Source organism: Peromyscus leucopus, chromosome 5 (assembly GCF_004664715.2).
Source record: "Peromyscus leucopus breed LL Stock chromosome 5, UCI_PerLeu_2.1, whole genome shotgun sequence".
NCBI lineage: Eukaryota > Metazoa > Chordata > Mammalia > Rodentia > Cricetidae > Peromyscus > Peromyscus leucopus.
In genome coordinates, this window is record NC_051067.1 from 138,210,861 (window position 1) to 138,224,614 (window position 13,754).

General features: G+C 41.8%; 1 protein-coding gene across 1 annotated transcript in view; it reads right to left on the reverse strand.

Annotated features, from left to right (window-relative positions):
- Nucleotides 1-13,754, reverse strand: part of Armc1 (armadillo repeat containing 1) — a 33,983-nt gene that overhangs the window by 18,196 nt on the left and 2,033 nt on the right. The window contains exons 2-3 of the mRNA XM_028864519.2: nt 8,141-8,361; nt 338-429 (exon numbers count right to left, since the gene is read on the reverse strand). Of these exons, the coding sequence (XP_028720352.1) occupies nt 338-429; nt 8,141-8,323 (275 nt within the window). The 5' untranslated portion in view covers nt 8,324-8,361. The remainder of the gene's footprint in view (nt 1-337; nt 430-8,140; nt 8,362-13,754) is intronic.

Consider the following 13,754-nt stretch of genomic DNA (forward strand, 5'->3'; position numbering starts at 1 on the left):
TTTTTTTTGTTTGTTTGTTTTGTTTTGTTTTGTTTTGTTTTGTTTTGTTTTTGAGACAGAGTTTCTCTGTGTAGCTTTGCACCTTTCCTGGAGCTCACTTGGTAGCCCAGGCTGGCCTCGAACTCACAGAGATCCGCCTGGCTCTGCCTCCCGAGTGCTGGGATTAAAGGTGTGCGCCACCATCGCCCGGCCAGAAGTCTATGTTTTGTTAGTTAAAATTTCTAAATAATATTTGAAACTTAAAAAAGGAAATAAAATTTCAGTAAATTTGAGTCATCATCAGCTTACACAGACCCATTTTCCTTCTGCCTCCAAGGACACTGCCTGTTGTACTTACTTCTGGATGACATTCTGTAAGCTTAACATCATCCCCAGCTCTCCCTTCATCTTCTCTCTGTTCGCACGACACTCAGCCAAGTACCGGAGAGCCTGCAGCAGAAACAAGAGTCAATTTGCACATCTAGACCATGCAAAACTAAGGTCACTTATAACTTACTGGAAGAGGACAAAGAAAACAAGTGTTTTCATTTTCAGCATCAACTGGTTTTAAATTCTCTTCAAATGTAACATTCAAAATAATCTACTAGGGGCTGTGGTAACTGAATGTGAAATGAACATTCCAACCTAGCTGCAAGGTCAAAACCAGGTTGTTCTACATTTCATCTTTGCAAGGCTACAAGGAACTATATTCCATTTATTAATCTCAAAAAGTAATTCAAATGGCCATCATTTCCCTGGATGCTTTTTACACATTAATTAAAATAAACAGCTGGGGGACAAAGCATACAGTGAACTTTATAAAATTAACTGACTCCAGTTTTACTACACTACACCTTTCAAATGTATTTTAAATTGGAGCCGGGCAGTGGTGGCGCACTAGCTCCAGGACAGGCACCAAAACTACACAGAGAAACCCTGTCTCAAAATAAATAATAAATAAATAAATTAAAAAATTTTTTAAAGTATTTTAAACTGGAAAAACAAACAAACAAACAAAAACAGGCATAGTTGCTCAGGCCTACAATTTCACCAGGAAGGAGACTGGGCGGGAGGATTTGCTGTGAGTCAGAGGCTAGCCTTGACTACATAGGAAGTTTCAGGATAATCTGGGCTACAGGAGACCCTATCTCAAAACATCAAAATAAATAAGATGAAAATTAAAGATGAACTAATGGTCACAGTTCTGTATTTATGAGGTAAGCTAAGTTTTCCAGCACTTTCTCTCTTACCATAAGCACATCTTTGCCACTATTTCCCTCACATGCTGCTTCTTTGGAGCTGTTGGGTTGGCTGTTTGTCTTTACACCCAAACATTGGTATCATCTACAGACTTCATCATCATCACTCAAAGCCATCCCAGTCTACTTATCTTTCAACTTCTACTGGGCCTTTTGTCCTTCAAGTAAAACTGCCAGGTCTTTATTAAAAACGTGTCAGCTATAAAGGCCACAAACTCAACCACCTGTTTTTCTTCCTGCAATTGCTACAGCTGTGACTTCTGTTTCACCTAATAAAGACTTACCTGATTGCAAACTGCCCTTGCCTGCAGAAACTTATCTCAATGCCTGTTCCAGATACTGGTCAAGAGGCAGCATAGAGCTGTGTCCGTAGGAGAAAAGGGGTGAGGTAAGTCCTAGAATGGGCTCTTTCCTTCACTGCAAACATGGCCGCAGTCTAGACGGTAGCATTTCAAGATGGTAGCACTAGAGGGGAACTCAAATGGGGTTGGTGGTTTGTGAGTTTGTGAGGCAGACATCAGACTGAAGAAGTCACAGCAGTCATATTTGCAAAGAAAGTGGCACACAGTAGGGTCCCAAACAGCAAGAATTCCAAAGATCGACAGAGGGGCCAGAGAGCCTGTGTCTGAGTATCAAGCTGCACATGCGAAGCATATAAGGCCACAAGGTGAGGGAATACCACCACCAGAGAGTAAATCAAACAAGCCCGGAGCTCAGGATGAGGTGGGACTAGTTTGGGATGACATCTGCCAGAGGAACAAGACCTGAGCACACATGAGGCATCAGGGTGAACGCTTAGATTTGTTTCACCTTAGCAATGGAGGTATCAGACTGCACATGCCCCGACAAAGCCAAGGCTCTGTCTTGAAAGATCAAACTGGCCCCAAGCAACACTGGAAAAAGTTCGACAGTATTTATAGGAATATTTTAAACTATTCTTTTTTTTTTTTTAAAGTTTTGAGACAGGGTTTTTCTGTGTAGCCCTGGCTGTCCTGGAACTCACTCTGTAGACCAGGCTGTCCTTGAACTTAGAATCACCTGCCTCAGCCTCCTGAGTGCAGGAATTAAAGGTGTTTGCCACCATACTCAGCTTAAAACAATTTTCAAAAATCAACACATTAAACGATTTTTATATCTGGCATAAGGAGAAAATCGCCAGATTAGAAAAGAAGCAGGTAAATATAACCTATATCCAGAATAGTGAGGCAAAAGGTAACCCTAAGACACAAATCAAGGCAAAATAGAGATTATGATTTAGAAAAACAAGAAAAAAGGCTATTAATCTACGCTCTCTATTTTGAGGATGGGATGGAAACTGAAGATGGGAGAGATGTGGAAGCCACTAAGAAGGCAAACAGCTTCTACAGAACAAAACAGATCTGAAACAAACGCAGTTTACATATTACAGAATAAGAGCAGTGGACTCTAAAAGGTAGCCACAGAAACCAGCCAAAATAAAGTGCACAAAGGAGGAAACAGATTGAGGGGCATAAAGGCGCAGTGCAGCAGTGTCCACAGGACAACATATGCTAATGTTACGTGGACCTGAAAAGTGGGAGGGGGGAGACTTCCAGTAAAAATTAAAAACAAAAACCTATGAAAAAATAATGGATGAAAATTTTCTAAATCTCAGAAGAGTTAAACCTACAGACCCAAGAAATTCAACAAGTTCCAAGTAAAATAACAATTAAAAAAAAAACACACAAAATCCTTAATACACCTATCAACCATTTCCTGAAAAGAGTAATATAGTTCACAGATGAAGTCATAAAAGCCATTATCAGGGTAGCAAGATGGCTCAGCAAAAAAAAAAAAAAAAAAAAAAAAAGGGCACAAGCCAAGGAAGACAGATGACCAGAGTTTAATTCCTAGCCTGAGGTCAGTCCCAGAGTATACGGTAGAAGGAGAAAACCCACTCTTGAAAATTGATCTGACCTCCACAAGTGAGCCATGACACACATGTACGTGTACACACACACACACACACACACACACACACAAATGTACAGACATATAAAAAGTATTCAAAGGAAGTACAGCACTTGTCTTATTAGAAGTCATGAGCTGGCAGCCTGATATACTGGCTCACTCCTGTACCTCCAGTACTCCAGAAGCTGAGGCAGGCAGACCGACATGAGCTCCAGGAAAGCCTGATTTACATAGCAAGTTCCAAGCCAGCCTGGACTACAAGAGTGAGACCTTATGGGGGGAAAAAAAAGAAGAGAGAACATATAAGCCAGGAGACAAATAGCAGCAATAATTTTTAAGTATAGGAAAAGAATAGCAAACCTGTACTGCAAATGTTTAAAAAAAAAAAAGATCCTCAGGCAGGAAAGAAAAGAACGCTAGTACAAATCCCAAATTCTGGTGTTTAGAACACCAGAAACAGTAAAGATGAGAATAAATAGAAAAGACGTTTGAAACTGAATGTGTCGGCACATACCTTCAATTATAGCTCTGAGAAAGGTGAACGGTGAACAAGTGGGGTTAATAGTCGAAAGCAATACCAGGCATGGGAGCACATGCCTTTAATCCCAGCACTTTGAAAGTAGAGGAAGGCAGATCTCTGTGAGTTCTAGGCCAGCCTGGTCTACAAAGTCAAGTCCAAGCCAGCCAGGGCTACATGAAACCGTGACTCAAAACAAAATCAGAGTTGGAGACAAGTCTGAACTACAGTGCAACAGCCCTCAAAAAAAATCCTCCAAACTTTCAAGTGACTTAATATTTGAAACTAGGTGTGGCAGCACGTGCCTATAATCTCAAGATTTGAGAGGCAGAGGCAGGCAGGACTCTTGGGAGCTCAAAACCAGCCTGATCTTATACAGTGAGTCCCAACAGTCAAGGCTATCTAGTGAGACCCTGTCACAGACAAAATCAAACTGAATTTTAAAAATTTAATATATTTTAAAACTGAGTACTAGGGAGTTAGCTAGGTGCGTGCTTAGCAGGTGTGAGGTTCTAGTCCAATCCTGAGTATCCCCCCCCACACAAAGACTGAAAGGACACTCACTGTTTAAAGCAAATGTATGGATGTATACATATAGCAGAAACGCATAGAAGTATATAATGAAAATAAAACAAAGATAGGAGAAGAGAAGGGGACATATTGTTGGATGATCTCACATCATACATAAAGCATCTGCTAAAAGTGGACAAATAAATTCAAAATGCAGCTTACCAAACAGAGTGACCACTGAACTAAAGTTCTGAAGCTGTATTATGAAAGAGGAACTATTAAAATGCAGGCCTGCTGCATCCTTATTAGAACCTCAACCCACGGGCCTCCAGGTTTTCATCAGTTCTAGCTTCTATTTCAGCTCCCTCGCTGCTCAGGCTGGCACCTATAACCTCACCATTTTAACCACTCTTGCCATGGCCCGATCTAACTTCCTTGCAGTCACCCTGTCCCACTCACCTGCCCAAGTATCAGCCCTGGGCAAACCCAGCTATTAGGCTCTCAGAGCCTATAGCAGGCCTGAAGTGGGAAGAAAAGTAGTTTAAGAATCCAGTCACAGGATCCTATCAAACCAACACTACTGCACTAAGTAGTTCTCAGCAGTGCTGAGCAATTTTACCCTCCCTCTTTCCTAGTTTCTATACTTAGGAAATCCTCCTCAAAAATTACCTATTCACAGCCAGATGTGATGGTGCCATACCTGTAACCCCAAACTAAGGGAGATGAGACAGGGCAGGCTATGTATAGTAGAAATTCTGTTTGCAAAACAAAACAAACCAAACAAAAATTACTGATGTGGTTTGATTCTGGAATGTCCCCCAGCAAAGGGCCACGTTTTGAAGAGCTGATCCAGTTTGTAGCTCCTTTAAGAAGGTCTGGCTAGATCACTGCAGGGGGTGGGGAGCTTTTGAAGGTTATACCCAATCCTGGCTGCCATTCAACTTGACAGTCACTAGGATGTAAGGAGTCAGTCAGTCAGTCTCTCTCTCTCTCTCTCTCTCTCTCTCTCTCTCTCTCTCTCTCTCTCTCTCTCTCTCACACACACACACACACACACACACACACACACACACACACACACACGCTCACCACCATGAATGCATGAACTGAGCTGCTCTGCCATGCCTTCCCCATCATGAAGTAAATCCCTTTGAAAACCTGAGACAAAAGAAACTTCCCCCTTCTGCTGTTTCTGCCAGTTATTTGATTAAAGCGACATCTCATGTGATACAGGCTGACCTTTAACTCCTCATCCTCCTGCTTCCAGCTCGTCTCTCTTAAACTGTTACAGAAATATTGGGGCACACACATAAAGAAAATGTGTGGTGACCCCTATGTACCCATCATTCAGCTTTAATAAGCACCAGTCACTTGACAATCTGGTTCTACCCCTCTCTCTGGTCCACAGTCATCTGAACCTTAGAGAACATCTCGTCTGTAGATATTTCACTATCTCTAAGAATTAGTTTGATGTTTCTGTCTGTTGTTGTTCTGGGTTTTCAGACAGGGTCTCACTGTGTATACCTGGCCAGCTTGGAACTGATTATGTAGACTATGCTGGCCTTGAACTCAGAGATTCACTTGCCTCTGCCTCCAAAGTGCTGGGATCAAAGGTATGACACCGTACCCAGGAAGAAATTAGTTTTAAATTTTCTTTAAATTTCTGTAAATTAAATCCTACACAAATGACCTTTTTTAAAAAAGTAACAACCTTTTCTTCAAGTCTTAACACATTTTCACGGTCTAGCTAATACCACTCCAACAGCAGCTTTGACAGAGCCTCACTACACAGTGCTGACAGGCCTGGAACCCACTCTGTAGCCCATGCTGGTCTCACAGACATGCCTGCCTTGGCCTTTCAGGTGCCAGGGTTAGTGTGTGCCACCACACTTGACAACATTAGCCACCACACACAAAAGCATTACATTTCTCATTTAATTTTTACATTACTTATTTTGTGTGTGCATGCCCCTGCACCACAACACAATGCCTGGAAGTCACCAGACAACTTGCACAAGTTGGTTCTCTCCTCCCAAGATGTGAGCTCCAGGCGTGGATTCAGGCATCCGGCTGGGCGGCAAGCACGTTCACCTGCCACCAAGCCGTCTTACGGGCAATCGTGATTCTGCAGTTTTTTATGTTTTATTTTACGTATCTAGGTATTTTGCTTATATGCATGCCTACGTACCACACACTACAGTACTGTGCAAGAGCAGCCTGAGCTCCTAACTGCCAAGTCACCCGACCAGCCTTTATAATGACTTTTTAGTGTCATCACTGTATACTGTATACTCACTTCCAGCCACTTCAAAATTGCTTATGATCAATTTGTTAAATCAGGATATAAGTCAGGTCTACAAACACCCAACTGACACATCCCTTAAAATGTGTAACGGTTACTTCCATCACACCTCTCTCCTCCACGCCAGCTGCCTTTCTTTTCTGTATTAAGGACTACTGAAGGGATCAGATTTTACCTGTCACTCAATTCCTCTATTCTGGATCTGTCTGATGGTCTTGCTTCCCATGTCTCTAGGCTCCACATTTCTCATAATTCCTTTCGAATTATTAGCTTTGAGCCTGTATATTTTCTCTGTCCTTATCTGTCCTCCTTACCATAGATTAAAATGAGTGGCATGTCCGTCAACTAGTGAATGAATAAACAAAATGGTGTATGTCCATACAATAGAATGTTATGCAGACATAGAAAGAAATGAAGCACCGAAACTTGTTGAGGTATATCTGTCCCAACATAACACAAATGAAAGAAAAGTCACATAGCATATCATTGTATCTACATGAAAACTCTATAGGCATTTTTGCAGAGTAGCAAGTATGTAGTCCACTGCTGCTTAAGCAATGGGGATGGTACTAGGGAGTAGGGGGTGATCAGAACAGTACTCTCTCTGGGGTGATAGAAAGGTTCTAAAGAAAGATGTGGTAACGCTCTTCTAAATCCCAACACTTGAGAGGCTGAATCAACAGAACCTCAAGTTCCAGGTAGTCCTGAATACACAATAAGACTATGCCTCAAAACAATATAATAAAATTAAAATGTTCTAAAATTGACTACAAGGATGGCTATACCATTCTGTAAATAAAAGCCACTCAAGTGTACACTTTGAACACATGAACTTTATGATGGCACATGAGTTACATCTTTAAAATCTATTATGAACCAGATGGGGTTGTAAACAACTGTAATCCCAGTACTTGGAAGGTTGGGCCAGGATAAATGAGTTCTAGGTTAGCCTGGGATACAAAGTAAGATCCTATCTCCATCTACTTCCCCAACAACAGAAAAAAATCTGTTATGTAATTTTAAAGAAAGTATCTTTTGAGTGATGGCTGTAGTTCTGTACAGGATGTACTTAATGTCAATTTCAATCCCCTGTACTAAAAAGTACCTTTCTGAACTCACGAGTTCTCTTAACTGCTGGGCTAGGAACATAGACCAGTAATAGAAGCTTGCCTAATATGCATAACGCCCTGGGTTTAGCCCCAGCTATACACAAAGGGGGGGGTAGGGGGTAGAGGGAGGAGAGAGGGAAAAGACAGTAATGATCTGGGTGTGGTGGTATATGTCTGCACTCAACGGATGACCTGAGCCCAAGAACTGGAAGAACAGCCTGGTCAACACAGCAGTATCCCATGTCAAAAAGAAAACAAAAATAATAGATCAACATGTTAACTGAAAATACCAAGTACCAGGGCATTTTATTATATGTGTTACATAGTTACCATTTACATTAAAGAACCAAACCAACATGTGGCCATTTGTGTTAAAGAACTACACATGTCATCGTTTCCATATTTTTATATGCCAAAATACAGACTGCATGATCTAACAATGTCCTTTAGTCTTTTACCATGTTATCAAAGGACTTTGAAAATTCTTACTTGCAAAATTAAAACATCAAGACTGAAAATATTAAAAGCAACTCACAAGCAAAGCTGAGTGAACAACAGGGGGGTTGGGATGGTCCATAAATAAAATAAGGCCAGGCAGACATCCCTGATCCTGGACGATGGCTCTTCTATTTAATGGATCTGCTGCTAAATCCCGTAGCTGGTTAACTACAGACAGAGCATCAGGCTCTTCATTCACAGTAGAAGAGGATGAATTCATCTTCTATGACATGCACATGAATACAATCTTCTTAAATTCTGTAAAAAGAAAAAGTAAGGTTGACAAAATTAGTTATAGTCTGCCAAGGTAGACTAGGATCCCATCTGTTTATTTATTTACTTACTGAGACAGGGTCTCACATAGTCCAGACTGGCCTCAGACAACCTATGTTGCTGAGACTGTCCTACTCCTGATCCTCCTGCCTCTACTTCTCAAAAGCCAGGGTTATAAAGCATGCGCCAACTATGCCCAGCTATGGTGCTTTTAAAGTAACTGCATTATAGTATCTTTAGAAGGAAGCAGATGAATCTAAATCACACACACAAAAATAAGAACTGGCAATTCCAGAGCTTGTGAGAAATAAAATGAACATAAGCTGAAGGAAGAAATCAAGTTATTTATATATGCAAAAGAGCATATGTCATCTTCAATATTCCAATAAATCCCATTTTAGCAACACATATTTTAGCACTACGGTTCCAATAAACAAGGTCTTTATGTACAAGCTCGTAACCTTTGCTCTCCTTTCAGACTGTACCACTGCCAGGACTGTTCCTCTCCTAAAACATTTCTAGGCCTACAGCAAGTGCCTCAAGGAAAAGTAGGGAGCTGACAGCTTGGGTTTTCATTGCTCATCTGTGGGGAGGGACTGGAGAGACACATGGAACTATCTACAAAAGACACAGTCTCCTAGGGAAAAGGAGAGCACCAAAGGAGGCCTTTCCAGAGACTGTGGCACACCTGTGATCCACACTACTGAGACTGAGGCAGAAAGAACTCGAGCTCAGGACCACCTGGGCGACTAAGACCCTGTGTCAAAACAAAAATTTTCTTCAAGGAACTAGGGGTATAGCTAAATGGCAGAACACCGCCTAATATACCTTAATTAGTTCCTGAGTTCAATCCCAAGGGCAGGGAAGAAAAAGAAAAAAGAAAAAGTACTTCTCTGCAAGAAGTCAAGAGCCCATTTTGTACGTCTCATCTATGCCTCAACTGAGCAGCCTGGATGCCGGCAATGAAACTGGACTCATCTCTGTCATCTCCTAATGCCTAACAGAAAAGCAATGAGAAGAGGGGACAGGAGATGAGGCAATTCATTTCACAGTGAAACGTCCCAGGCAAGTTGAATATTTGTCCCAGGTCATCAGGTCACTAAGTATGGAGCTGGGGAGCTCTTGTTTCCTAGTGTGTTCTGTTCCTCAGCAGTCTTTCTACTTTCTAACCCCTCCTTGTAAATCTAGTATATCTTCTCTCCATGTAAGCAACCGGCGTATCTGGGTTCGGTAGGTCACATCTATAATCTCAACACACAGGCTTCAGTAAGACAAGAGGATCACAGGTTCCTGAGTTCAAGGCATAGGTTACAAGTAAGTCTCTGCCTTAAAAAACAGAGCATTATAGGACGTGTAAAAACCAAAGAAACAAACATGAAGAAATAATTTTTGTAAATGCAGACATTTAAAAATCAGTAACTTCAACTAATCAGACTTTGTATTAAATTCCTTATTCTGAAGAACATACAGATGTTAATAGGCATAAACGGATAAAGTCTTAAAACTCCAGCAAAGACTATTCAAGTATTTGGTGGAAAAAGGTAACAAAGTAGAACAGGACTCAGCACACACAGAGGTGTAAAAGATAAAGAGTAAAGCAGAGGTACTAGTGGAGGAAGGGACAGAATGAGTATTTCCTAGCCAGGAGCACACACATGCCTGGGAGCCCAGGCCTCTAGGGGCTGAAGCAAGAGCTCAGTCAGCCCGACTACAGCATGACCCTGACTCACAAAAAGTACGTCCTAACACCAGCACTAGGTGTGTGGGCCAGCATTAGAACCCTGACCTGGGTTCTATCCTCCGCACTGCAAAAGATACACCCCCGCCCCCAGGTTCTTTATGCATTCAAGAAGTGTCCCAGTCACACCAGACTGAGGTTTGGTCACTTAGAAACTGTGCTTTAAGAGACTGGAGAGATGGCCCAGCAGCCAGGAGTGCTTCCTGCTCTTCAAGAAGACCTGAGTTCCCAGCACCCACACCAGGAGGTTCACAACAGCAAGGGGCCTCAGCTCCAGGGCAGCCAACTCCTCCTCTGGCCTCTGAAGGCACCCACACGTGGCTGCATACACGTACACACACACACTCACACACACACACACACACACACATACACACACACACACACACACTCACACACACACACATACACTCACACACTCACACACACACTGAAAAGCTATAATTTCTGGGAAACCTCTTACACTCTGTATCAATGTCCACATCTGTAAAATGAAGTTGACAACACAAGCTACAAAAACATCACACCTTATCAATGAAATGACAATACATACAAAGAGCTCTGTCTGTCTTCCACATAGTAAATGTTCAATAAAGGGTAGTTTTCAGTTACATGACAAAAAAAGAAATTCAAAACAGTGTTAGAGTAACTTACTTAGCAATGTTAAAACCAGTATTGGTCTTTAACTCATACCATACCAAGAAGAAAAAATACATTAATAATTTTAATCTCCAAGCAAATACAAAGAACTCAAGGAAAAGAAGGTAACAATATAATCTTTATCAGGTAATTATCTTAGAATCAAAATATTAGTTATTTTTGCCATTCTAAAAGTCAGGATAGAAGACACTGCACTGAACACATGGATGAGACTACCAGGTTTAGGATTTGTGGTTCCTTAGGTTCTTCCATGAGCATCTGAACACCCCTGCTTAGAAATTAAGCTTACCCACAGGTTTTGTACTGTCCATGGCACACATCTCAACCAACCTGTAAGAAGACCTAACACTCAGCCATGCATGGTGGTGCATGCCTGCAACCCCTGAACTTGAGAGAGTTGAGAGGCAGGAGGGAGCAGTTCACGTCATCCTCAGATACAAGTTTGAGGTCAGCCTTTGCTACAAGAGATACTGTGTCAAAAGACAGAAACAAGACCACACATCAGTGAGATGGCTCAGCAGGCAAAGGCACTTGCTGCCAAACCTGATAACTAAGTTCCATCTCTGGAACCCAAACAGTGGAACAAAAGAACCCACTCCCACATCTTGTCCACCCTTGGCACACTGTGACATGTGTGCCAATACACACACACACACCACCACCAACACAACCAAACACTACAGTGGCTTTTTCACAGAACCCAGGCCTTCCTTGAGACTATACAGTTCTGTTTTTAATCTGCCATCCTTGGATAACTACCCAATGGAGATTATCCCTTAAATGTTATACATAATCTTCCTGATCCTTTGGAATGGCCTGAAAATATCTTCAAACCTCCAATCTTCAAACCCTACTGAGGGTCTATCTAGGACGAGTGAGGACTGGCAGGCAGCGACAGAAACCAACTGCAACAAGCAGAGCTGTGGTCAAGGGCATGGACCACAGCTTTCAAATGAGGCAAGCCAAGCAGGCTGAGCTCCGGTCTGCCCTTCAAATTACAGGCTTGATGTAAAACTCCAGGGCAGAGCTACTCAATGTCAAAAGTTCATTTTATTTTAATATCTGATGGCATCAGGTTACACACACCCCTTTCTAACTATGTGGCCTGAATCTTTTTAAATAATCAATGTTTCTGTAGACTGCTGAGTTCACATAAGCAATTTTTATTTTATCTTAATTTTATTTCTAAGAGCAGGTCTCACTCAACAGCCCCAGCTAGGCTCTAACTCGTAGGAACCCTCTTCTAAAGCCCTGAGTGCTGACATGACCTGAGTACACAACTGTGCCTGTCAAATTCCATGATTTGTGAGAGTTATGCTGGGGTTAGGAAGACGGAAACAAGCCTGGGGTAAAAGAGCATTTTCCTAATAGTGCCACATACACATACAAAGAAAGGAAGCAGGAAGAGGAGGGGAGGAGGAGGAGGAAGAGAAGGAGGAGGAGGAAAGAGACAGTCTCCCCTCTCTGATTCTGGAGTAATAGGATTACACTTGTCTGCCATGGCCTGGCTTCAAAGTTAGAACTTGGGGGGAAGAGATGGCTGAGAGGTTAAGAGTGCATACTGCCCTTGCAGAGGACCCATGTTCAGCTCCAAATATCCAAGCTTGGTAGCTCACAACCACCTGTAACTCCAGGTTCAGGGCATCTAATACCCTCTTCTGTCCTCCATGGGCATTTGCACTCATGTGCACATACCCACACATATAATCAAAAAATAAATCTTTCTTGTTAAATTAGAAATTTACGCCTGACTTATTTACTAAATATACTTTGTAGGTTTTTTGGTAACTATCAAGTTAAATTGTTTGATGGAGATATTTGTCTTTATAAGCTGGAAGGATGGTTATATGTGATTAGTGCAGGATTCACTCCAAACTTCTATTCCAAATTTAGCAGACCTCAAAATAAACAAGGGAAGGGAATGAATAAGAGCAACATATAATGACATATGAAGATGCCATCATGAAATTCATTACTTTGTATGCTAACGTAAAAAAAATTCAATTCATTGTGGCTCACTAAAAATAACTTTAGGGCTAGAGAGATGGTTCAGTTGATAAAGTGCAAGCATGAAAACTGAGTTTGCATTTCCAACCCCAATGTAGAAGCAGGGTGAAGTGGTGCATGTCTGTAATCCTAGCTGTAGAGGTGGAGATAGGTGGATCCCTGGAGGGTCAGTGACAGACCCTGTCACAAAGAGTAAAGTGGAGAGAGACTGACAAAGACACCGATACCAATCTCTGGCATCCACATATGTGCACAGACACGCACATGCACCCTATGCACACACCCACTTGAGAACACACACACACATTGTTGGGGAGATGGCTCAGAAGGATGAGCTGAATGAGCAAGCACAAGGACCTGCATTTGGACCCCAAGAACCCGTGTAAAACAAAACAAACAAAAAACAAAACAAACAAAAAAACCAAGCACAGTGGCATATATCTAGTAATTCCAGTGCTGGGGCTGCAGAGAGCCCTGGAACTCACGGGTCAGCCAATTAGCCAAATCAGTGAGCCTCCAGGTTCAGCAAGACCCTGCTTCAAAACTAAGGTGTTAAGAGATGAAGGAAGATGCTCAAGGTTAACCTCCAACCTCCACAGGCATATATATATATGTATATATATACATACACACACACACACACACACACACAAGTACACAGCACCAACAAAGAGGGATACGAATTTAAAATAACCTGAAATGCTGATCTGAGCCAATGTATACGAGATAATGAACTACAATGAAGATTAAAACAAACAAAATCCTTCCCTTACTTTCTATAATGAATACCACATTAGGCTCAAACATAAATACATTTGTTCATTTGTTTGCTAGTTGTGTTTCATCCAAAGCACTAAGGTCAAGAAGCATGGACCTGGGCAGCCTCATCAATACAACTTCCTCGGGCCTATCCAAAACACCAGTAGGTATTTTTGAAGGCAAGACCCAAGATCAAGCACATCAAATGATTTCT